The sequence below is a fragment of the Schistocerca cancellata genome, chromosome 1 (genome assembly GCF_023864275.1).
Source record: "Schistocerca cancellata isolate TAMUIC-IGC-003103 chromosome 1, iqSchCanc2.1, whole genome shotgun sequence".
NCBI lineage: Eukaryota > Metazoa > Arthropoda > Insecta > Orthoptera > Acrididae > Schistocerca > Schistocerca cancellata.
In genome coordinates this window covers 413,122,110-413,148,409 of record NC_064626.1, presented here as the reverse complement: position 1 = coordinate 413,148,409, position 26,300 = coordinate 413,122,110, and the positions used below count along the sequence as shown (strand labels likewise).

At 38.4% G+C, this 26,300-nt stretch overlaps 1 protein-coding gene across 1 annotated transcript; it reads left to right on the top strand.

Moving 5' to 3' along the window:
- Positions 1 to 13,485: 13,485 nt before the first annotated feature.
- LOC126175802 (40S ribosomal protein S21) lies at positions 13,486 to 25,409 on the top strand. Its single transcript, XM_049922790.1, has 5 exons — positions 13,486 to 13,557; positions 13,652 to 13,730; positions 13,892 to 14,027; positions 25,199 to 25,254; positions 25,344 to 25,409. Exons 2-5 carry the CDS (start codon positions 13,681 to 13,683, stop codon positions 25,351 to 25,353), a joined length of 252 nt encoding a protein of 83 aa, XP_049778747.1. The 5' UTR covers positions 13,486 to 13,557; positions 13,652 to 13,680; the 3' UTR covers positions 25,354 to 25,409.
- The last annotated feature ends 891 nt before the right edge of the window (positions 25,410 to 26,300 follow it).

Here is a 26,300-nt window from a genome sequence, read left to right as displayed (position 1 = left end):
CTTGTATGAATATTAAGAGCTCAGATGGAAACCCTGTTCCAAGCAAAGAAGGGAACGTAGAAAGATGGAAGGACTATATAGAGGGTCTATACAAGGGCGATGTATTTGAGGACAATATTATGGAAATGGAAGAGGATGTAGATGAAGATGAAATGGGAGACACGATACAGCGTGAAGAGTTTGACAGAGCACTGAAAGACCTGAGTCGAAACAAGGCCCCGGGAGTAGACAACATTCCATTAGAACTACTGACGGTCTTGGGAGAGCCAGTCCTGACAAAACTCTACCATCTGGTGAGGAAGATGTATAAGACAGACCAAATACCCTCAGACTTCAAGAAGAATATAATAATTCCATTCCCAAGGAAGGCAGGTGTTGACAGATGTGAAAATTACCGAACTATCAGTTTGATAAGTCACAGCTGCAAAATACTAACGCGAATTCTTTACAGATGAACGGAAAAACTAGTAGAAGCCGACCTCAGGGAAGCTCAGTTTGGATTCCATAGAAATATTGGAACACAGGAGGCAATACTGACCTTACAACTTATCTTTGATGAAAGTTTAAGGAAAGGCAAACCTATGATTCTAGCATTTGTAGACTTAGAGAAAGCTTTTGACCACGTTGACTGGAATACTCTCTTTCAAATTCTAAAGGTGGCAGGGATAAAATACAGGGAGCAAAAGGCTATTTACAATATGCACAGAAAGCAGATGGCAGTTATAAGAGTCGAGGGGCATGAAAGGGAAGCAGTGGTTGGGAAGGGAGTGAGACAGGGTTGTAGCCTCTCCCCGATGCTATTCAATCTGTATATTGAGCAAACAGTAAAGGAAACAAAAGAAAAATTCGGAGTAGGTATTAAAATCCATGGAGAAGAAATAAAAACTTTGAGGTTCACCGATGACTTTGTAATTCTGTCAGAGACAGCAAAGGTTGGTTGGTTGGTTGGTTTGGGGAAGGAGACCAGACAGCATGGTCATCGGTCTCATCGGATTAGGGAAGGATTGGGAAGGAAGTCGGCCGTGCCCTTTCAGAGGAACCATCCCGGCATTTGCCTGGAGTGATTTAGGGAAATCACGGAAAACCTAAATCAGGATGGCCGGACGCGGGATAGACAGCAAAGGACTTGGAAGAGCAGTTGAATGGAATGGATGGTGTCTTGAAGGGAGGATATAAGATGAACATCAACAAAAGCAAAACGAGGATAATGGAATGTAGTCGAATTAAGTCGGGTGATGTTGAGGGTATTAGATTAGGAAATGAGACACTTAAAGTAGTATAGGAGTTTTGCTATTTGGGGAGCAAAATAACTGTTGATGGTGGAAGTAGAGAGGATATAAAATGTTGACTGGCAATGGCAAGGAAAGCGTTTCTGAAGAAGAGAAATTTGTTAACATCGAGTATAGATTTAAGTGTCAGGAAGTCAATTCTTAAAGTATTTGTATGGAGTGTAGCGTTGTATGGAAGTGAAACATGGACGGTAAATAGTTTGGACAAGAAGAGAATAGAAGCTTTCGAAATGTGATGCTACAGAAGAATGCTGAAGATTAGATGGGTAGATCACATAACTAATGAGGAAGTATTGAATAGGATTGGGGAGAAGAGAAGTTTGTGGCACAACTTGATCAGAAGAAGGGATCGGTTGGTAGGACATGTTCTGAGGCATCAAGGGATCACCAATTTAGTATTGGAGGGCAGTGTGGAGGGTAAAAATCGTAGGGGGAGACCAAGAGATGAATACACTAAGCAGATTCAGAAGGATGTAGGTTGCAGTAGGTACTGGGAGATGAAGAAGCTTGCTCAGGATAGAGTAGCATGGAGAGCTGCATCAAACCAGTCTCAGGACTGGAGATCACAACAACATGTCATAATCAACGTGAAAAGTATTTACTCAATGTCATAATCATATCGCTTAAAAAATAAATTTACCTCGCCTTCTATGTTCTGGAACGTCTTTTTTTAATAATTTTGGGTCCTTCTACCTCAGTTGCTTCCTCAGTTTCTGGAAAGATAAAATAAACATTACCATCAAGAGCTTTCTTTATCAGAAATGTTATTTTATGGGTGTCATTAGAGATGCTTTCAATTTTCCAATAAAAACCTGAACCTTTTTTAATAGGAAATTTTGCTATGGTGAAATCATTTTCTTTAAATTCATGTCAATCTTTATCCTTCTCTTTGTCGATTTCTTCATTTTCATTCGACTTGTGCTGTTCTAGACCACTGTTAGGTGTTCTGGATAGAGAATCCCTGCTTGCATCCCCATCTCTATCTTTTTCACTGCAGTCACTGTTAACAATTCCTTTTCCTGGAGTTAATTCTAAACACTTTGTTTGGCGCAGCTTTCCCTTCGTTTCATTAGAGTGAACATGTTTCAATTGCATTTCGAAGGCTGCCAGAGAAATTTCTGATGAGCTGGTGCCATGTGCATTGTTATCAGTTGCTTCAGGAATCTGTGAAATGACTTTATCAGGACAGAAAGGAAAAATTCCTGCTTTTGTGAACCCAGATATTACATCTGATTTGGACATGATAGCTGTATTTTCAAAGGTTTATTCAACAACTTAAGAATTCGGATTTTGGCACCACTCCTCTATTTTTCATTTTCCAATCATCTAACACGTTTCCCCATGCAAGTTTTAAAGGTTTAAAAAAGGCCACATCAGGTGGCTGACACAAATGAGGAGAAACAGTTGTAGAAGCACAAATTTAATGTCCTGTTCCTGGCACAGTTTAAACACCTAATATGTCCCTCTAATTGCTGGGCATAAGGCAAGACAATTTCAACAAACCATGATTCAGACATTGTTAGGTGAAACCAACCACTTTGATTCCTATTATAACCTGCACCAGTTATGCCCCCTTCTGTCCAAGTATCATAGAGGTGTTTGCCCTATGAACTGTGTATGGTGGGAGGTCTGAGTCGTCAGCAGCTGTTGCTGTCATCACGCTGATACCTGATTTAGAACTATCCACTATCCTTTCAGAATGTCTTATGCCTCGCTTGACTATTACTTTCACTTGTCCAGGATCATCACAAAATTTTATCTCATCATAATTTATAATGTTGGAGGGAGGGACACCCTCAAGGTCACTTCATGGTTTTTAAAATAATCAATCACTGTTTCTTGGGTAATTGCTGCCTTTGCCCTCTTCACATTTTCATTTACTCTAGCTGTTAGTTTTTTATTTATTTTCAGAACAGATTTTACCCACAAGTGCCCCAGTCGATTCTCACGAAATCATTTTTCCAATCCTCCTTGCTCGACTGAGACATGCCCATACAATGTTCCTAACATCATTATTCCTCAAAGGACACCCCCATTTCGCACAATGCAATAATCCTTCAACCAAGCTTTTTTCCCCACTATTGGTTAATGCTGATTGGCCGCCTATTTTGTATTTGTAACTTGTTATTTAATGTGGTATATGGAACTGTGTATTGCTCTGCAGCTTTCCAGATGCTCAATTTTCCTGATTTGACAGATTTCACCTCATTTAGAAGAAATTCTACTTTGTAGTTAGATTTTCGTGTTAGTCTGGAAACCTTTTCCTAAATTAGCAATGAACAAAAAGAAACAAACTGTATCAATAATGTTGCAAGTTATCATTTACACTTCGGAAGTAACAGGCGCCAGGAGAGGTTTTCACACTGTTGCATTGACTACACAAGTGTAGCACAAGAATCACACACCTACTGACAATGCAATTTACTGGTTGCATGCACTCCAGCATCCAATTGTTGTTGATAGATTAGTGAAGAATTCACGACAATGGTCAGCTGCAATGTAATTGTCAAAATGCTACACTCTGTGGAAAAACCCATAAATGATCGGATTAACATCCCCTGATCAGATTTTACAGTATCTCTAATTAACATAACCCTGAATACCCTTACAAGATACCTTCGATACCATCCACGATACAAAAAGTCACAGTACAGCACGAGAATTTTGGAACTAGAAAAGATAAAGTTCATTGATGGCCAAAGTAAACTTCATAAGGGATGTTCTTGATCACCTTTGTATGGTAAATTTCTGATATGTGAATAGCACTCCAAAACATGGACATTCATTTGCTTGAAGTAATTCCCAATATGCCAGTAATGTAAGGTATGGTCTTGTATTAATTTTTTGAGGAAAAGCTTCAATACCGCAACACATTTCTCAGTGTATAATATACAGCGATAATTAGCATGACCATGTACATTACAACAAATGTTGACTATGGTTTAATCTTCAGTCTACTTTTACAACAGGGTCACACATATTTTACAAAAATAGCAATTACAAGCTTTCTTTCTGTCAGGTGGAAGTTCTTAAGCACAACTGAAATAAAATTAGCGCCATTTTTCCCCTTTAACAGCATTCAGTAATTTTAGTATACTCACTAATTTCTTCAGAGCATATGTATAACTGATGGATAAAAATGAGGAAAAGTACATGAATTTCATATCTATAAACGTATAACTATATTCTGCTTGAGCATACAGTTCCATGTCAGCTGTTCATTTTTCTTTGTAGCCAGGTGTGAACAGCAACTAGTCACATGAAGCCAGTTTCCTGTCCAGAACGTCGATGTAGCCACATGTTTCACTGGTGCAAGACACTCCCTGGTTGTAGCTACCGTAGAGTATGTACTTCTACAGAATGAATATAGTCACTGCACTGTTCTCAACACAAAACTGGGATAGACACGGGATTTCAGGACAATGCTGCTTGTCTGCAATTTGCAGTAATAGCAAAACCGAATATTACATTCATACAATGAGGAGCCAAGAAACTGGCACGCCTGCCTAATATCGTGTAGGGCCCCAGCGAGCATGTAGAAGTGCCACTGTATGACCTGGCATAGACTCAACTAATGTATGAAGTATTGCTGGAGGGAACCGACACCATGAATCCTGCAGGGCTGTCCATAAATCCGTAAGTATGTGGGGATGTAGATCTCTTCTCAACAGTGCATTGCAAAGCATCCCAGATACGCTCAATAATGTTCGTGTCTGGGGAGTTTGGTGGCCATCAGAAGTGTTTAAACTCAAAGTGTGTTCCTGGGGCAATACTGTATCAATTCTGGACGTGTGGGGTGTCGCATTGTCCTTCTGGAATTGCCCAAGTCCTTCGGAATGCTCAATGGGCATGAATGGATGCAGATGATGGGACAGGATACCTACGTATGTGTCACCTATCAGAGCCATATCTAGATGTGTCAGGGGTCCCATATCACTCCAACTGCACACGCTCCACACCATTATAGAGCCTCCACTAGCTTGAAAAGTCCCCTGCCGACACACAGGTTGCATGCATTCACGAGGTTGTCTCCATACCCATACACGTCCATCTGCATGACACATTTTGAAACGAGATTCTTCTAACCAGGCAACACGTTTACAGTCATCAACAGTCCAATGTTGGTGTTAAAAGGCCCAGGAGAGGTGTAAAGCTTTGTGTAGTGCTGTCATCAAGGGTACACGAGTGGGCTTCAGCTCTGAAAGCCCATATAGATGATGATTCGTTGAATGATTTGCATGCTGACACTTGAAATTTGGAGCAATTTAGTTAGGGAAAGGTTGCACTTCTGTCATTTTGAACGATTCACTTCAGTCATCATTATTTCCATTCTTGCAGGATCTTCTTCTGGCTGCAACGATATCAGAGATCTGATGTTTACCATATTCCTAATATTCACAGTACACTCATGGAATGGCCGTATAGGAAATTCCCCACTTCATCGCTATCTCAGAGATGCTGTAACGAATCGCTCTTGCGCCTACTACAACACCATGTTCAAAGTCACTTAAATCTTGACAACCTGCCATTGTAGCAGCTGTAACCGATCTAACAATTGCATCAGACACTTGTAGTCTTATATAGGTGTACTGATCATAGCACCGTATTTTGCCTGTCTACATATATCTGTATTTGAATACATGTGCCTATGCCACTTTCTCTGGCGCTTCACTGTATATGTTTCTGCATGTTTGAATTTAGGGGCAGTTATAGTGCAGTGCTGTCATTGCCATGGATGTAAAGAGAAGTATGTGAATCAAGGGCCCATTACTTTTCATAGGTATGTACAACAAACGTATTATTGTAAATGTCATTTTGATATATAACACTTTAAACTTCAAAAATATTGAGACACCATATTATAAAGTATTGTAGTGTAGTAATAATTCCTGTAATTTTAGGGACATGTCTTTATAAGACAAGTTCTAGATGAATTTGCAAGGGTGTCTGAGTGAGCTGCCAGTGAATACATATGTGGCCTTTATCTGGTAATAAATACGCAACCAGTCGCTTATTTTATGATTTATTCAACCATGAACATATTTTCAAACCACTGCAGGATCATCTTCAGATGGAGGTGTTACAGAAACATTATCCTGTGGACCAATTGTAAAGAGATGCAGTGCTGGTGTTGCTGGCGGAAATTTAGTAATCGGTGACGAAACATTTACGAATCCGAAAGCTTTTTATGTTGTAGGTGCTTACAGTGCACTGACTTGTGGTATTCAAATCAGACTGCTTCTTATAACGTGCATTATTACGCTATGTACACAAATAAACACAGTATATAGCTACACTTGGTTTTACACTGGCTCACGGGATGTAAGCATTCGATCTTTTTACAAAGAATACGGATATGATAGATACTGCACTTCACTACATAATAGTCTTTGGCAAGAGATGCACTGTATAATGATACAATGATGTATTTTACATTTCAGTAAAAGTTGCTAGCCACATACAAAAGGTAAACACCTAGAGATGAGTATGTCACACAAAATTAAAAACTTTATGTAAGTTAGAGAATACCATAGTCGTTACACACAAAGAAGAACAAGATTTATGCAGGAAGATGAATTATTGTCATTTTTTTGTGGCAGGATATCCTGGAAATTGTGGAAGAAAGGTTTTCCGTTGACTCAGTCTGTTCATTCAGGATTTTTTGGGGGTGATCTCTAATTGTTCAAGGAGATCCATCTGTAGTGCTTTCTCAGTAATGTGTAGCACAGAAAGACTGCCATTGATATCATCAACAGAGTGTTCATGATGAGCAACATATGATGCAAAACTGGACTTATTTAAGTTTTTGAGTCGAAGGACATCCATATGTTCTTTGTAGTGGGTTTCCAAATATCTCCCTGTTTGGCCTACGTAGAAGGAGGAACTGGAGCATGTGAGTGTGTGTATGCCAGAATGTTTATGCCAATCTCTAGTGGATTTCTTATTGTGAACAATCTTGTTTTGTAGTTTATTGCCAGTGTGGAGGGATATTTTTATGTTGTGTGGTCTGAAAAGATTTGCTAGTTTATATGACACTTTGCCAAGGAATGGAAGACTGACAAATTTTGTTCTTAGCTTGAAATGGTGATAGTGGTTGCTTGAGTTTACTTTGGATTTTTTTTAAATAGGATGTTTATCAAAGAGGCATTATAATCATTATTTTGGGCTGTACATTTAAGTATGTTCATTTCTTTACGATGCATCTTCTTCACTGATAGGGGTGTGAAGCATACGGTTTACAGATGTCCTGAAGAAAGCAGTTTTATGTTGGTTTGGGTGGCATGAGGTATTGTTAATGGTAGCATCACTGGTAGTGGGTTTTCTGTGTATTTGAGAGGTATGCTTGCTACTGTGTGTGAAGATAGTCATGTCAAGGAAGTTAATTCCTTCAGTGGTCTGGTGTTAAAATGTAAATTTAATATTTGGATGCATTTTATTCATTTCCTCTGCTATTTTATTCCGTTCTTCTTTTGGTCCATTGGCAGGTATTATTATGTCATCTACATTTCTTCTACAACACAGAACTTTGTGAGTAATTTGTGGGTGTATTCAGAAATTTGTTCCAGATTATCTATAAATATGTCAGCAAGCAAGCCTGCAAGGCTGCTGTCCATTGCCAGAGCATCGTTTTGCACGTAAAATTTGCCATTGAATGAAAAATATTATGCAAGACGACTAATTCAAGCAACATCATGAGTTCATAAATTTCTGCATTGCTTAGCTTTTTGTATTTGATTAGATTCTTTTGTATTACTGTGAGAGTTTCTTTCCAGGAGATATTGGTGCAGAGGTTTACTATGTCAAAGGACGCAAATGTTGCTGTATCTAGCACTGTTAGATCTTTAAGATAGTTGATTAATTCATAAAGGTTGTTAATTGAAAATCTGTTTTCAAAGATGTAATTTTTCTGCAGTATGTCACTACGTTATCTGGTAATTTTGAATCTTGGGCTGCATATTGTATTTACAATTGGACATATGGGACAACCAGTTTTGTGAACCTTAGGAGGAGACCTTAACCTAAGGGACTGTGGATTCATTGTAACACAGTACTGAGCTTCACTACTGTTGTTGTGGTCTTCAGACCTGAGACTGATTTGATGCAGAACTCCATGCTACTCTATCCCGTGCAAGGTTCTTCATCTCTCAGTACCTACTGCAAACTACATCCTTCTGAATCTGCTTAGTGTATTCATCTCTTGGTATCCCTCTACGATTTTTACCCTCCACGCTGCCCTCCAATAATAAACTGGTGATCCCTTGATGCATCAGAACATGTCCTACCAACCGATCCCTTCTACTAGTCAAGTTGTGCCACAAGTTCCTCTTCTCCCCAATTCTATTCAATACCTACTCATTAGTTAAGTGATCTACCCATCTAATCTTCAGCATTCTTTGAAGCACCACATTTCGAAACCTATTCTCTTCTTGTCCAAACTATTTATTGTCCATGTTTCACTTCCATACATGGCTACACTCCATACAAATACTTTCAGAAACGACTTCCTGACACTGAAATCCATACTCAATGTTAACAAATTTCTCTTCTTCAGGAACGCTCTCCTTGCCATTGCCAGTCTACATTTTATATCCTCTCTACTTCGACCATCATCAGTTATTTTGCTCCCCAAATAGCAATAATCCTTTACTAATTTAAGTATCTCATTTCATAATCTAATTCCCTCAGCATCACCCGACTTAATTCGACCACATTCCATTATTGTCGTTTTACTTTTGTTGATGTTCATCTTATATCCTCCTTTCAAGACACTGTCCATTCCATTCAACTGCTCTTCCAAGTCCTTTGCTGTCTCTGACAGAATTACAATGTCATCGGCGAACCTCAAAGTTTTTATTTCTTCTCCATGGATTTTAATACCTACTCCGAATTTTTCTTTTGTTTCCTTTACTGCTTGTTCAATATACAGATTGAATAACATTGGGGAGAGGCTACAACCCTGTCTCACTCCCTTCCCAACCACTGCATCTCTTTCATGTCCCTCAACTCTTATAACTCCCATCTGATTTCTGTACAAATTGTAAAAAGCATTTCGGTCCCTGTATTTAGCCCTGCCACTTTTAGAATTTGAAAGAGAGTATTTCAGACAACATTGTCAAAAGCTTTCTCTAAGTCTACAAATGCTAGAGACAGAGGTTTACCTTTCTTTAATCTATCTTCTAAGATAAATCCTAGGGTCAGTATTGCCTCTCATGTCCCAACATTTCTTTGGAATCCAAACTTCCCCAAGGTCGTCTCTACCAGTTTTTCCATTCATCTGTAAAGAATTCGCGTTAGTATTTTGCAGCTGATATTTCGGTAATTTTCACATCTGTCAACACCTGCCTTCTTTGGGAATGGAATTATTATATTCTTCTTGAAGTCTGAGGGTATTTCGTCTGTCTCATACATCTTGCTCACCAGATGGTAGAGTTTTGTCAGGACTGGCTCTCCCAAGGCTGTCAGTAGTTCTAATGGAATGTTGTCTACTCCAGGGGCCTTATTTTGACTCAGGTCTTTCAGTGCTCTGTCAAACAGGTCATGCAGTATCATATCTCCAATTTCATCTACATCTACATCCTCTTCCATTTCCATAATAGTGTCCTCAAGTACATCGCCCTTGTATAGACCCTCTATATACTCCTTCCACCTTTCTGTTTTCCCTTCTTTGCTTGGAACAGGATTTCCATCTGAGCTCTTGATATTTATAAAAGTGGTACTCTTTTCACCAACGGTCTCTTTAATTTTACTGTAGGCAGTATCTATCTTACCCCTAGTGAGATAAGCCTCTACACCCTTCCATTTGTCCTCTAGCTGTCCCTGCTTAGCCATTTTGCACTTCCTGTCGATCTCATTTTTGAGACGTTTGTATTCCTTTTTGCATGCTTCATTTACTGCACCGGGCGGGATGACACAGTGGTTAGACACTGGACTCGCATTCGGGCGGACGACGGTTCAATCACGCGTCCGGCCATCCTGTTTTAGGTTTTCCGTGATTTCCCTATCTCGCTCCAGGCAAATGCCAAGATGGTTCCTTTGAAAGGGCACGGTCGACTTCCTTCCCCGTCCTTCCCCAATCCGATGAGACTGATGACCTTGCTGTCTGGTCTCCTTCCCCAAACCAACCAACCAACCATTTACTGCATTTTTATATTTTCTCGTTTTTATCAGTTAAATTCAATATTTCTTCTGTTACCCAAAGGTTTCTACTAGCCCTCGTCTTTTTACCTATTTGATGCTCTGCTGCCTTCACTATTTCATCCCTCAAAGATACCCATTCTACTCTATTTCTTTCCCCCATTCCTGTGAATTTTTCCCTTATGGTTTCCATGAAACTCTGTACAACCTCTGGTTCTTTCAGTTTATCCAGGTCCCATCTCCTTAAATTCCCACCTTTTTTGCAGTTTCCTCAGTCTTAATCTACAGTTCATAACCAATAGAAGATTCCACATCTGCACCTGGAAATGTCTTACAATTTAAAACCTGGTTCCTAAATCTCTGTCTTACCGTTATATAATCTCATACCTTCTAGTATCTCCATCTTCCATGAATACAACCTTCTTTCATGATTCTTGAACCAAGTATTAGCTATGATTAACCTATGCTCTGTGCAAAATTCTACCATGCGCCTTCCTCTTTCATTTCTTACCCCCAATCCGTGTTCACCTACTATGTTTCCTTCTCTCCCTTTTATTAATATCGAATTTCAGTCACCTATGACTATTAAATTTTCGTCTCCCTTCGCTACCTGAATAATTTCTATGGTACATCGAATTATACGCTCAGATCTATGAAGGGAATAGTAAACGTTAAAACCAATTTCTTCTAGTCATCATGAAAGAAATATTAATTCACATCTTGACAGCGTTGCGTCCACTGCTCCACAGATTTACTCTGTGTGATATTGGAAGGTCAGAACAGCTGACACAGCTTTGTGAAGATGTGAGTACAATTTTTCTCAAAATGAGAAATGTCTAACGAAAAGATCATTGAAACTGCTTGCAATAATTATCATTTATTGCGATTTGAACCGTATTATAAGTAGAAATTTAATACACAAGAGAATTAACTTCAAGCACAAAATGAAATCATTATATTTGCTTGCAAATGCTTGTACTCGTTGGAATTTTTAAAAATGTGTATATAGTGTGTGTGTTGATGTCTTTGAATGTGCATAAATAGGAATTATAAAAGTTTAATGAAAAGCTTGTCGAACAAATGGTCAGTCAGTTGTCATATTTTTGGTTAATTGGCATTATGAGTGTAAACTAATGTGGTCAACATTACGGTTAGAGACTGCATTTATAATACATCGAACAAGAAAACAATTAACCACCATCTGCGAATAACTCCAGGGAATGATGGCCGATAACTTCTAAAACCACCAATATCTCGACCTGGAATAGTTACTGTCGTTTTAGGTCCTTATCCAATTCGTGCCTTGAAATTGACAGGGACTTACATGTGGAAATATCAGACTATTGTCGAATTTATCCAGCTGCATTCTCGCATGTTATATAGCATACAACATGGTGGAAGAAGCTTAACTTCTCCTTAGACAATATGTTGAACATTATATTCTGCATGATTCAACCTGGTGATAAATTTATAGTGATAGGTTCAAGACTTATATCCATCATCACATCTCTGTCAAATTATTGTTTCTGAAGCTTTTCAGCATGCGTCACAGACTGTGCCCAAGCTATGGGTCAGATGTTGTCTAATGGCTCACGCACAAGCAATTCAGTGAATGATATCTTGAATGTTTTTGTTTTTACCTGCCACATAGCCTTATCCTTTGCGTAAATTAATTTCATATGGCTACACTGACAGTGACATGTGGGTAAATTCAAAACTGTGTGACCCCATTCTCATGTAAGGAAGTCAAGTTGTACATTCTGCCATGTGACTTGTATAAATTAACGAGTCTGGTTTATATTGTGCTTAATATTTCTATTTTTAAACGAGGGAAAATATCCGGTTTTCTGGTGTTCATACTTGTTGTTTTCTCTGTAGCAGTTAAATTGTAACAAGCAATGACCAACTTCGAAGCAGGGTATTACAAGAATTGTTAATTACATCATGAAACTGACAGCACTCATTTCCAAATAATAGTCACTGCTGTTTTTTCTACACTTAAATACACGTTTACCCTCAGAAACAAAACCTACATATACACATTCATACCTTCACTGCTACAAGAAAAAAAATCCAAAAAGTGGCAGTTTTGTGAGTAATTTGGGAGTTGCGAAGTACGGCAACAGTGCAGCATGTAGGAGCGAGATTCTCGCTGTCTAGCTGTAACTCGCTGCTAACCGCTCGGAAAGAGAATGTATATTACTGGCTGCCAGTGGCTAGTGGAGGGAGATGCGCAGGACGGTTGAAAATTGGGCCGCCTTCGAACATGACGCGGACTTTAGAACAGTGGTTCAACAGTATGAGTAAGTGCAATAGAAAACGTAAAAAGAATACTGTCGGCAGTCGCTTCTTATCCCGTTACCGAAAAACCGTAAATAAAGAGGAATCTGAGCTATGATACAGTGGCACAAAAGCACAACACCATTGCTCTTCACATCTGTAAGTCAACTGCAGCACCTGGTATCAAATTGTAAAACGTGTGTACAAAGGTTCACAGTATTTCTAAAGGTGATACATATGTAGCTGATTAGAATGAACTCAACCCTCGGTAAACGCTCTACGGGCTAAAATGCACTGTCCGAATATCACGTGACTTGATATGCAGGGGAGTGTTGCGGACAGAATTTTCGTTCTACGCATCTGAGTGCTCAGTCCACAGATATTAATACACTATGATAGCTAACCGAATGTTAGTCACTTGCGATGTTATTAAGTTGTATCACAAATCGTAAGGCTTCAGTTGTAAAAAAGAGGCGCTGGTACTGTAGCCTTCCTGTTGTGCTTTTCTTTATATTAGGCGTCTTGAAATGTAATTTTAGTGCTTATGTCATCAGAGTTGTCGGTAGCACCGTCACAAATCAACTACTGACGGATAGTTCTCATAAAGTGACTTTCACCGTTTGGTATTATGCTAAGCGAGTTCATTGACGTGATGGCCAACGTAATGGCCTTCATTCAGTATAAGCGATGTCAAATAACTAATTAAAAATACTGGAACTCAGATTTCATAGATATTAGATAGTACGAATTTTGGTTATTGTATGCGATATCTTTGATGTCGCGTGTGTGCTTTGGAGTCTCTTTGTTTCAAGTCTGTTGTTCTTTGGCTGTTGCTGTGTGGAAGGAGTGTGTGGTATGTTTAGTTTCGTTTGCGAATTGTGGTGATTTGTTGGTGAATTTTGGTACTTAATTTGAAAAATAGTGATACAAAAAGTTTTTCTTTTCAGGTAGATAACTGAATCAACTAACCCTAGTTATGGAAAACGACGCAGGAGAGTTTGTAGACTTGTATCGCCCTCGGAAATGGTAATATTACCACGTGGTTTTCAGCATAGTGTGTGTAATGTGTTGAAAACCTGTATTTGATTAGTTATGTTGCAAGCTAAATAACAATTCAGCCATATGGAATTTGCATAGTTACTGAGTATTTTCTTTGTTATGGAATTGTTTTCGTGCTTTTTGTGCAGTTCCGCCAGCAACCGCATCATTCACGCAAAGGATCATGCGTCTATACAGATTAATATTGCTGATGTAGATCCAGCTACGGGACGTATGACGGACACTACAAAAATGTACGCAATATGTGGAGCCATACGAAGAATGGTGAGTGAGCAGACAGATTTCTTTTAAATCTGTCAGTAATAACCCAAGCTAATTATTTTAATTTAGGAATTAGCTTGTTGAAGAAATTGTTTGTATGGGAGTACCGTCCCTTTTGTTTCATGCATCTAAGGCACACTGCGAACGGTTGTTAATTTGTTACATTAAATTATAGGACTATTTACTTCACATCATGGAACCCCCTACCAATCGCACCTATGAAATTCTCGCCATCATATTGCTTTTTGATAGTCGCACCTGAGAATTTTATCAGGACCTCAGAGTTTAGTTTGAATATTTTCTATAAATCACATGAGGTAAATGATAGATGCTTTTGGAAAGGACACGTCTAATTCCTTCACCTGATCCAAGCTTTTGAATTGTGTTTAATGACTTTGTTGATACGTTGTTAAGCTGTAACATTCCTTCATTTGAATTATTGAGTTCAGTGGTATGCTGGGGTCAATTCTAGCGTCCGATTCCAATCGTCTGCTTTGAGCAAGGACGTCCAAAACTCTTTGAAAGCAGCTGGTCATATTCGTAAACGGATGTAGCGCACGATAAAGTTACTTACAGTTAGAGTGATCAATTACTTAGCCCCCAATTGTACCGACAAGAGTTAAAGGTAACGGAAACAAATAAGAAAAGAAGTATACATGTCGGTAATAAATCATCGCAATTTATGCGAGTAAGAAAAGTACAATGAACCTTTAAATCCAGTACAGCACATAGTGAAGTCATATTATGAATCGGCGTTAACTTTTAATACTAATTATTAAGTCTAACTGGACGAAACAAATAACGAAGACTGACGAACAGTAGGGTCTAACAAATATTGGAATCGCTATCCGGAACTGATCTACATAGGCCTAAATTAATTCTGGTTATGGTACAGAGTCAAACCATTCCATGGTTCGCTATTTAGATCGTTCAAACAAGTGTGTGGTCTAAAGTGTTACAGGAATTCCACATATGGTATTACCATCTTCATTGCCATGAAAAAGAAAGCCTACCTATTTTTTTAAATTTTTACGCAGTACTGAGATCAGTAAGAAATCCTACAAAAACGTAGCCCACAGATTTTCTGCAAAATGTCCAGAATTATGAACCATCCAAAGGTTGGATCAGTAAATAGAAGTGGCTTCCCATATAGATAAATTCTAGTTAACAATTGTAGCCATTCAGAGCTTCATTAATTAATCATTTTTTCAGCATGTGTGCATTAAAATGTAGGCTTATAAGATTTCTACATTTGTAATTGCTCACTGAACTACTGCAAACGAGTAATTAATATTGGAATTGGTAACTAGAATTGACCTATATAGAGTGGTTTTTTTATTATGAACTGGCTTTTCTTTTAGAATTTAGTGTGTCAGGGTCTCCATATTTTCTGCTACTGTTTCGTGTTTGCTATCATTAATTTAATCTTTCCAGTTTTCGGATACATTTTAGTTTCTCCCTGCCCAAAACTCCCACATTCCTGCACTTCTGTGATTCAATTCAATAATTAATATAAAATTAGCAGAATTTTATAACAGTATGACTTCACCATTTGCTTTGCTGTATTGGAATTTAAAGGTTCTTTGTTCTTTTCTAGTCACATAAATTATGAAATTACTTCTTACTATACCGGGAAATTTGTTTTTAATTCTTGTTCTTAATTATTTTCGTTATTCAGTTCGTTTTGATATAATTCATGACTAAGTAAATAACTGTGTTGGTATGATTGTAAATTTATCATATGCTACTTTTGTTTGTTCACAAACATGATCAGTTGCTTTCCTAGATTGCCTATACATAACGTCTTTGCCGTATGTATGACATCATTACTTAGTGCAGATGAGTGAACCGGACACTAGAGTTTATCCGTATGCTGTACAACAAGTTGCCTTAAGTGATGTGATGCTAGTAATATGTAAGACAGTCTCTAGCTTTTATAATGGCCTCAGTTCAGTGAGATAATCCAAAAATTTCTCAAGGTGTGCCACATTCAGCTGAAGCCACTCATTGATTAGATCCGGTAACACCTAAACTTTTGGGATATTGATTCATGCATTTCACTCTGTTACGAGCAGTCTGAAATTTTGAGGGTTTAGGATGAAGTGATTTAGTGGGTGAGTCAAGGTGTGGTACGAGGTGCTTGAGTGTTTGTCAAACCAGGACTGTATCTCTGCAGCTTTGTGAACATAGTTATTGCTACCTTGGGAGCTGGAAATGTCCATAGCATCCTCATGAATGTGTAGCAGAGAGGACAACACACAGTCCTTTGAGTGTTGAAATAACATCCTGTTTGTTTGTAGTGACATGATTGACGGGCACCAAATTGTGGTACAAAAAACCCTGCAAATATCACAGGACTACCTGCAATCTGAATTTCACCCTCCACACACTGCATGTTAAATGCCACATTGATGTTTTAGTGCACTTGGTGTCTCCATTGTCCAGTTTGTGCTGTTAGTCTCTCTAAAGATGTGCAACCTTACGTGCTGCTGTGAGTGAAGGTGTTCATGAGGTACTTAACTATAGGTGTCCATTATGGTTTGCCTGGAAATTGGTGCCAATTCTACACGTAGGGTATGGTGCTCCAGTAGGAGAGTGTGCTGAAAGGTGAAATAGTATTTTTGCAGTGGAATTTTATACAGAGGAAGTGTAGGCAGTAACATCAGTGCCAGTTGACATACCTACCAGCTGCACAGACTTCCTTTCTTGTGTCAATAGTAGTTTGTTTTGTAAAACAAATAAGTTCAGTGATGTTCTGTATAAAGGGAATCCCTGGGCATTTGACAGGAATGATCATTTGAAGCAAAAAATCCAGTTAACATGGGTTCAAAAATACTATGTTAATAGGTGTAGGCACTTTTTAATCTTCAATACTGTGCAACATATTTCTTCTATTGAACGAGTGCTCATACCTTTTAAGGAAAGAATTTTAGGGCCTCTGTTTAATACACAGTTTTTTCTTGTTTCGGTCCATACTACCTCCTTCCAAAATGTTTGCCGAGTGTAATGTGTTGTATCGTCATTTGAGCTTTGCTGTTGGATGTGTTAAGTCGTTGGCAGTGTTTCTAGTTCGGAACTTAAGAATTGGAAGTTGTTCCAGTGATTTGTCAATTTTTTGGTTGTTTGGCATTTTTGTTAGGTATTATTGGTTTGCTGTTCGGCAGTAAGATGTTTGTGTGGCTTCTGTTATGTGTGGATAAGATAATGTAATATAACAGTGCTATGTTGATGGGGAGGACAAGTTGTCTTGTTAAATTCCTCCAGTTATTTGGACTGATAGCTGTGGTTGTGAAGTGTAGTATTTGCCACGACAACATGAAGTTGACCAGAGGACCGGCATCTCGGACCAGGGACGTACGTGTGGTTGTATCAGCGTCATAATGTCTGGCACGCCGTTAGATGCGGTACCTGTTTGATAAATCTAGGTTGGCTGTGAGAGATTGTTTTGCAGACGTACTATTTTTGTTATAGGTCCTCGATTAGTTTTCCCTGCATGAGATTGGAATGAGAGAACTGTGTTAGACTTGTTTTCTTTTTGTAGGGTTGTGTGTTCTGAGTATGTTAAGTATAGGGGTAAGTGGGGTGGTGGTTGATATCAATGAGTCACAGTTCGGGAAGAGGTAGTTCTCAGGTTGGTTTGTGGGTGTGGGGGGGCTGTTATTTCGTGGGGGTGGGTATGCTGTATTTTCGGGGTCTTGGGTAGCTCTACTAAGAGAGAATTGGTGGAGTTGATTAAAGAATATATCGAGGAGGGGATAACTGCTGTTTCAGATGCTTTTTCTTCTTACAGGGTTTTGGGGAAGAGTGGTTTTGATCGTTTAGCTGTGAACCATATTAACACAATAGATCGGTTTTTCGGGGGGGAGGGGGGTTCAAATCAGCCAATTGGAGGGGGGAGAAGAGGCACCCTTCTAACCTGCAATCTTGTTTAGATGAGTATTGCTGGCAGAAAAGTGTCCTTAGAGGTGTTATTTTTCCCTGTGGGGAAGATGTGCAGGCTGAGTGTGGTTAGTTGAGGGGTTTGGTATGTGAAGGTTGGAAGGGAGTTGTACGAGGTGCATTCGGGTTCTAAGGTGCATTTTTTAAAAATGAGGCCGCATTCATTGTCAATACGTCACAGATGGCAGCACCGTACGGCAGATGGAATTTTACCACCAGCGCCGAGAATGAGAACTGTTTTAAATACTTAAAACGGCGACGTCTTCCTTACTTGAACAGTGTGCAATCATTCGTTTTCTGAATTTGTGTGGTGTGAAACCAAATGAAATTCATCGACAGTTAAAGGAGACATGGTGATGGAGTTATGGATGTGTCGAAAGTGCGTTCGTGGGTGCGACAGTTTAATGAAGGCAGAACATCGTTTGACAACAAACCGAAACAACCTTGGGCTCGCACAAGCCGGTCTGACGACATGATCGAGAAAGTGGAGAGAATTGTTTTGGGGGATCGCCGAATGACTGTTGAACAGATCGCCTCCAGAGTTGGCATTTCTGTGGGTTCTGTGCACACAATCCTGCATGACGACCTGAAAATGCGAAAAGTGTCATCCAGGTGGGTGCCATGAATGCTGACGGACGACCACATGGCTGCCCGTGTGGCATGTTGCCAAGCAGTGTTGACGCGCAACGACAGCATGAATGGGACTTTCTTTTCGTCGGTTGTTACAATGGATGAGACGTGGATGCCATTTTTCAATCCAGAAACAAAGCGCCAGTCAGCTCAATGGAAGCACACAGATTCACCGCCACCAAAAAAATTTCGGGTAACCGCCAGTGCTGAAAAAATGGTGTCCATGTTCTGGGACAGCGAGGGCATAATCCTTACCCATTGCATTCCAAAGGGCACTACGGTAACAGGTGCATCCTACGAAAATGTTTTGAAGAACAAATTCCTTCCTGCACTGCAACAAAAATGTCCGGGAAGGGCTGTGCGTGTGCTGTTTGACCAAGACAACGCACCCGCACATCGAGCTAACGTTACGCAACAGTTTCTTCGTGATAACAACTTTGAAGTGAAGTGATTCCTCATACTCCCTACTCAACTGACCTGCCTCCTAGTGACTTTTGGCTTATTCCAACAATGAAAGACACACTCCGTGGCCACACATTCACCAGCCGTGCTGCTATTGCCTCAGCAATTTTCCAGTGGTCAAAACAGACTCCTAAAGAACCCTTCGCCGCTGCCATGGAATCATGGCATCCGTGTTGTGAAAAATGTGTACGTCTGCAGGGTGATTATGTCGAGAAGTAACGCCAGTTTCATCGATTTCGGTTGTGTAGTTAATTAGAAAAAAAGAGGCCTTAGAACTTGAATGCACCTCGTAGGTTTAGGTGGGTGGGTTGTGGGCAGGGGGAAGGGGAATGTTTTATGTTGTAGAGGACCTTTTGCTGCGGTTGTTGATTTGTAAGATGTGATTGGTGTTTTTTTTTTTTTTTTTTTTTTTTTTTTTTTTTTTTTTTTTGGGGGGGGGGGTGAGGTGGGTGGGTTGTGTTTGGTAAGTTGTGGGTGGTTAGGGATGTTTTTTGTTTGGGCATTTCTTTTGTGTGTGTGTGTGTGTGTGTGTGTGTGTGTGTGCGCGTGCGTGTGTGTGTGTGTGTTTTAATTTATGTAGGGATGTTTGATTTTTGGGATTTGGTATCCTTTAGTTGTTGTTGGGTTTTATAGGTGAGGGGAAATGTCTGATTCTAATTTTTGTAGTACTAGTGGGTGTTGGTGTCTTGGTATCGTCAGCTGTGGTTGACCTGTGTAGGTCAATGGAAATGTCTGATTCCAATTATCATAGTTTTAGTTGTAGGCATTGATATTTCGGTATCGTCGGATGTGGTTGTCGTATAATGGTCAATGGAAATGGCAGATTCTAGTTTTCGCAGTTGTAGGCATTGTTTCCATGGTATTGACAGCTGCGGTTCAGCTGTGTAGGTCAAGGAAAGTGTCGGATTCCTGTGGAGTTTGTTGGTGTAGTGGAATATGTTAAATTTTTTCATCGTTTTGTGTGTTTTGGGATTGTGGTGATTTTTTAGCTTGTATTCACCCTGAACCCCACCCTCCATGATTTTCTTTAGGTTTTGCCATTAGTTTCATTTTATTTTTGAAGAGTGATGTTAGTGTGTTATATATAAATAAATGTATTTTCGTGGTTGTTGCTAAATGTATGTAGCGACGCCGTAGACGACATATTGGAGACTCAGAGAATAGTCATGTCTGCCATACTGATATCATAGGTCGGGACAGACAGCTGGATTCGGACACTTCTGTGATGCCATAAGTTCTGATGTTTTTCATTTCAGGATGGAACTATTTTTCGTAGTGCACTTTTGAAGGGTTCAGCAGGAATAACTCCCATATTTTAGGAGGATCACCTGCTTAAATTTGGTGGGGTACTGGTGTGGTAGGGGTGTTGTGTGATATGTGGCATTTCCAGTTTCAGCAAATGCTTTGTTAAACAAATATTTTTCTGAGCGCAAGTGTGAGTCTTCTAAGGACATTTATAACTTTTTCAAAGGCATTGCATAGGGAATAACATAACGTTTCAGATTTACTGGACTGATGAGCTGTGTGACATGCAAATACAAATGGTTACTGGGTCATTTGATGCCATGTGGTCTAGAGGCTCCTGTGTGACCATCACTGATTTTTATTAAATTTTGTATGAACAAGTGAATTGTCTCCAATGAGCACAGTGGCAGCTTGTGGGAATACATTGTGGATGTTCACAAATTTTTGTATCCAGATGAACGTAAAAGTGTGAAATAGCATCTTCTGTATAATGTGATTTGAACAAGTTTATGCAACGGCAGAAACTATCAGTAATGATAATAATGATAATATGTATAACTTGTCTGACAAAGTAAAGAATTGTTTTTGAGGAATTTTCTTGTTATGTGCATAATAAAGTACAGTTCAGGCCAAGAAAGGGAAAATGTAAGAGTTTTTGCAATGCTGTTTCATCAGGCTAAATTTAACACTGTATTATTAAAGTATTATTACTCACCAAGTCTCATTTTTTAAATCAGGAAAATGGCCTACTTTCCTCTAATGAAATGAAATGTCCTGTCCTTCTGTATAGTACACGTAAAAGTTAATGGTAATACACATTGCAGCGTACTGCAGCATGACTGACATGGTCACTTACTAAAGAAAAACCATGTGCTTGTTTTTTCAATTCTGAAAAGTCTTGGTCATGCTAAGAGTTTTTTCAATTACAACAATTTCCAATGCCAAAAGCATATTCTTATCATTGTTTCAGGGAGAGGTTTTATCCTTTTATTAATTGTTCAGAAATCATGGGGTAAGTACACAATAAAATCCAAAACTTAATATATTCTAACACATTCCGAAACCCACAAAATAAGTTTTGGTGTTTTACTCAGTATGGCTATAACATACACTGACACCCTATAGTGTGTGAATTGGTATATCTGAGGATTGTTCTATCATCTAGCAGGATTTATGCTAAGAAAAGGGAGATAGAAGCTCCCACCTAGTTGCTCTGTCATAAACTTATAGTTCAATGGTAAGTTCTAGCTGTGCACAACATGAACTGTTCATTTTGCTTATTAAATCTGTATGTATTTGACCCAAAAGGCAATTACCTGTCATGCCAGCTGCACTTGTGCAAAAGCTCCTTAAAAGGTGCATAACTGAATGTGTGTTTGTGGCCTTGATCCTTAGTTTTATGGGGTGTAGAGGAGCAGCTGTGTAACACAGCATGGTGGATTTAAGTGCCGTACATTTCAGGCTGCTGTATCTATGTTACATGGAAAGTAACCAATAAGTCCACAAGATGTCAAAAGTTATGGTGTTCATGAGATCTTACACAGTAGCCACCACCGAACATAAGTAAAGTTTCACGATCATTAATTCAATACTTCCAGGGATATAGTCATACAACACCCTGGCACAGCTATAGGCAATGCGCCTGAGAGTTTTTGGCAACTTTAAGATGTAATATATCTGGTAATATTTTCTTGAAAGAAACAAAACAAGGTAATCTTGTATAGCATAATAACTAAAGGTTTCCTGAGTGATTTGAGTATGGATAACTTGAAGTAAAGTCACTCAAAAAAAATTGAAGTTAAGCTTTCTATATACCTTGAATTAATTTCAGGCTTCACTTAAAACCTTGCTTGTAACAACTTATCACTACTAGGTCTTAGAATGTGTAATTTCATTCTCCTGCTGTTTTCCAATAATGTAAAAATTGTGGGTAATGTTGGTTATTCCAAAAAAAATGGGTATTTTTCACCACTTTCACAAAAAGTGTTTTCTGCAAACTCATTTAAACTGCTTTTATTGGGTAGACCCTGTTCTAAACACCAAAACACTATTTCGTTTTGCAATTAAGGTCCTAAAATGACAAATAGACCCATATTCCACTGGCCACAAATCTGACATCTTTTATGATCTACAGTAATATCAAAAGTTTTGATAACTAGGAAATGAGATAGTCTGAACAACTAGAAAAACTTAAAATTACCAAATATGCAGCAACCAGTTGCAAAATCATGTTTTATTTATTCACTTTTGCAAATCGAACTGAACAGCCGCCATCATCAGCGCTTTCAACCAATATGTTCCCTGAGTAGTAATACTGTCTTAAGCAGAGGTCAAATACTTTGTGTTATTCAGCTGAAATAGATTTGCAAAAGTGAATAAATAAAACATGATTTTGCGACTGGTTGCTGCATATTTGGTAATTTTATGACTTACGGCCACTGCACGACTTGGAAACATGGAGCCCACCATTCACAACTAGAAAAAAATTCAAAAAATAGGTGTCTTTTGTCATGACTCATTCTGACTCGTGTTTTCCTGATACAACCAAAGAATCAAACTGTAAACTGATTATAAATTTCACAATTTAACTGCACATTACCAGTATGTTTCAGACAATGGTAGAAAACTTGCTGCATAATAGCTGCAACACACATCGTATAAACAGCTGCAGGTCTTGCACAACTGTCATGTGTGAATCTTGGCGAAGTTCACAGCAGTCTTCCTGACATTTTTAGAATTGATTAATGTTATAAGAAATTATTAATGTCTCTTTATTGTGCAATACTATCGATGTCTAGTTTAATTCCGGTTTAAGGTATATGGTACTATGTGTTAGCATAGTTAGCGGTTAATATGGAACACCTGTGTACACATAAAAAAAATTTAGGAATGTGGTGGTATGATCCATAATGATGGCTTAACCACTGCAGGTTGCTTTTAAAGTGAGAAAACCAGCATCCCCATTGACTTCTGGGCCACACCTGATAATCATGTAACATCCGCCACATGTTCCAAATCTGAAAGGGATTTCTTTATGCAGGATTCCAAGCTGATGATTTCTAAAGTGTAAAAGGCCGAAGCTCCTAATCTTGTGTTTACTTCAAGCTTCTTGGAATTTTGCTAGGTTTCATTTATTTCTGTAGAATGTCATCTGGAACACATCTCAAATTATTAGCCCCAAAAAGAGGAAACTATTTTTTTATTGGACTCCTCAATCAATTTCATTGTTTAAAAAAAAGTTGTAGAACTGAATGCTGTATAGGTGTCTGAAAGAAAAACAAACAAAAAAGACTGACTTGCAGTTAATGGCTCAAGCTCATTTCCTGGTGATTAGGACTTTAGATATTATCTTTCCCAGAGAGTATTAAGCAGTTGAACATAATAAAAAGATAGTGGAAAGGAGTATCTTTGGAATATGGGCCCATTTTCAATGCAGCTCCATGTTGTCGTTCTATTTTAGGGCCAGGGCCTTACATGCTCCCATTTCAAAACTTAATGTATTTTTTTAGGTGATTTGGAGCATGGCCTTTATAATGAAAATGTTTTAAAAGAATTTCCGAAGGACACTTTCTTTTTTAGCTCTAGATTTGTCAGCTACAGGAAAGCAGCAGGAGAGCAAAATTTCATATTCTATGGCCTTACATTGGTAAGTTATTAAATGCAAAGTTTCAGATATACTGCACAGTTGCTTCTGGAGGCTTATAACTATCTCCATTTTTAAAGTGTTTTTTAGCTGATTTTGCTTCAGATTATCCATATGCAAATTGTGCAGAAAATCTTTTTATGGTTTGGTTTTAGAGAGTGCAGAAAGTTGTATAAAAATGTCTAGGTTTCTTTCAAGAAAATACAGCTGGAGATTTGTTCCAAAGTTGCCAAAAACCCATGGCTGCATTGTTCATAGCTGCACTATGGGGTCAAAAAATAAATAAAAAGACTACTTCTCTACAAGTATTAAATTGGTGAAAGTAAAACTTTACTGATGTTCATTGGGCAGGTATGAATGAATGTTCATACAAAATTTGAGCAGAATCCATGCTGGTCAAGCAGGAATTTTTTTCAAATTAACTATTTGGCATGAAATGGCCCTATTCTAACAACTGAACATAAGTGGCTACCTACATCAGCTATCTGCACTGGAACTTTATAGTAATTGGCTTTTTACACGGTGTGTTATTTTAAACTAATGAATAGTAAGAAGAAAGGAAGTTATGGCATAATGTCCCTTTGGCAATGAGTTCATACAAGATGGGGCACAAAATCAAATAGGGAAGCAGGTTGGCTACATTCTTTTCAAACGAACTGTCCTGGCTGTTGAAAACCACAGAAAACTTAGTGTGGTTGGCCAAATGGGATTAGGAACTGCCTACCAGAATACAGATCTATAATCTTATCACTGTACTAGCTTGTTTTGTGCCGCATGATATTTCTGAAATACCAGGGTGATATTAGGCAGTTGATTGATGAATGAACCAGTATGAATATCACACTTTAATTATATGCCTTTATAAATTAAAGAATATTGTGTTGCTTGCTTTACTACCTTTGAGACAAGACGTACTCAAACTGTTGCCTGTATCTGTAAGCTGAAAAGATGAGAAAATGTGTACCATTATTTGATTGTATTGATGAAAAAGTATTTTCATTGAACGATCTTTCCAATAAAATATGTAACCATCATAAGTACTTTCACAAGGTTTTCTGTTGTGCCAAAAAACTGGTTACTTGATGACAATGATCCCAGTTTAACACCATATCCACAAGTGGTAACTGATATGCTTTTGTGTTGCCAGTTTAACCTTTTGTAACTGATCTTAGCTTTTCAATTTTGGTTTGGTCCATATCTAATTGTTTCATCCTGCTTTTTCAGTTTTCAAAGTAATAATTTACTTTCTTTATAGGGGGAGTCTGATGACTGTATAGCAAGGCTTGCAAAAAAGGATGGCATTCTTGCAAAGTAAGTGTTGATTTAAGCCCATTAATTACCTATATGTGCAAATTTGGGTTTGTTGCATTAACTAATACTGTGCTGTTCGTTATTTACAGGAACTTTTGATGCCTGATGTTGGTCTCTACAAATTTGTACTAAAATAAAAACTTTATCCTAAATAATACATGTCTCATTATTGTTCCTGTCCTTCAGGTCTTTTTATTAGCTTTCAAGTGGTTGGTGCCCAATAACTTTTTAATTTTTTCAAATGAGAACCATTGCAAGAAGGTAATAGTTGAGGAAGGGAAGTGAAAGGATTACTGACTTTTGCTTTATCTGCCGCTGTCATTGTATGTAAATGGATAAGGGTCGGCGTCAGATGTACATAATTCATTCACTGCTGTAGACATGTATAAAATTCCTACCATGCAGTTACCCAGCTTCTGTGGACATTTGTAAAAATTCCACTTGGGTTTTCCTACAGCACTGTGGACATCTTTATGCATCATGAGCTGCTGACCCCTCACTGCTGCAGATGAATTACTTTGTAAAAACATTGTTTCGATATCCTGAACAGCTTGATATGATTGTTATGCGATGTGCAGGCTGGAATGGACACATGTATGGTTGTCCCTTGGATATAAAACCCATTGACTCAAGAATGAAATAAGATTTGTACTGAATTATAAATAAAATTTCGATATCTCATTGATAATTCATTCTCTGCAATGTATGAGCTAAAACTGACCATACAAGAAGTTAACACAGTGCATTTGTACCTGTGCAAAAATCTTTAAAATTTTGAACAATGATTTACTTGATTTGATGCAAGGCGGTAAGGTATGATGAATAAGAAAAGAAATCCAGTTATTTATCAAGTGAATGTATCAGGTTGTAAGATACGCAAAAATCAAATTTTTTCACCAAAATAGGTTCTGAAAAATCAGTTAAGTATTTCATATCTGAAAAAATGCAGTCTCTCAGCATAGGCACCAGCCTTGTTCCAGCTATACAACCATAACAACAGGTGCCCTGCAGATAGAGAGTACATCCATGGCTGCCGTTTTAAATAT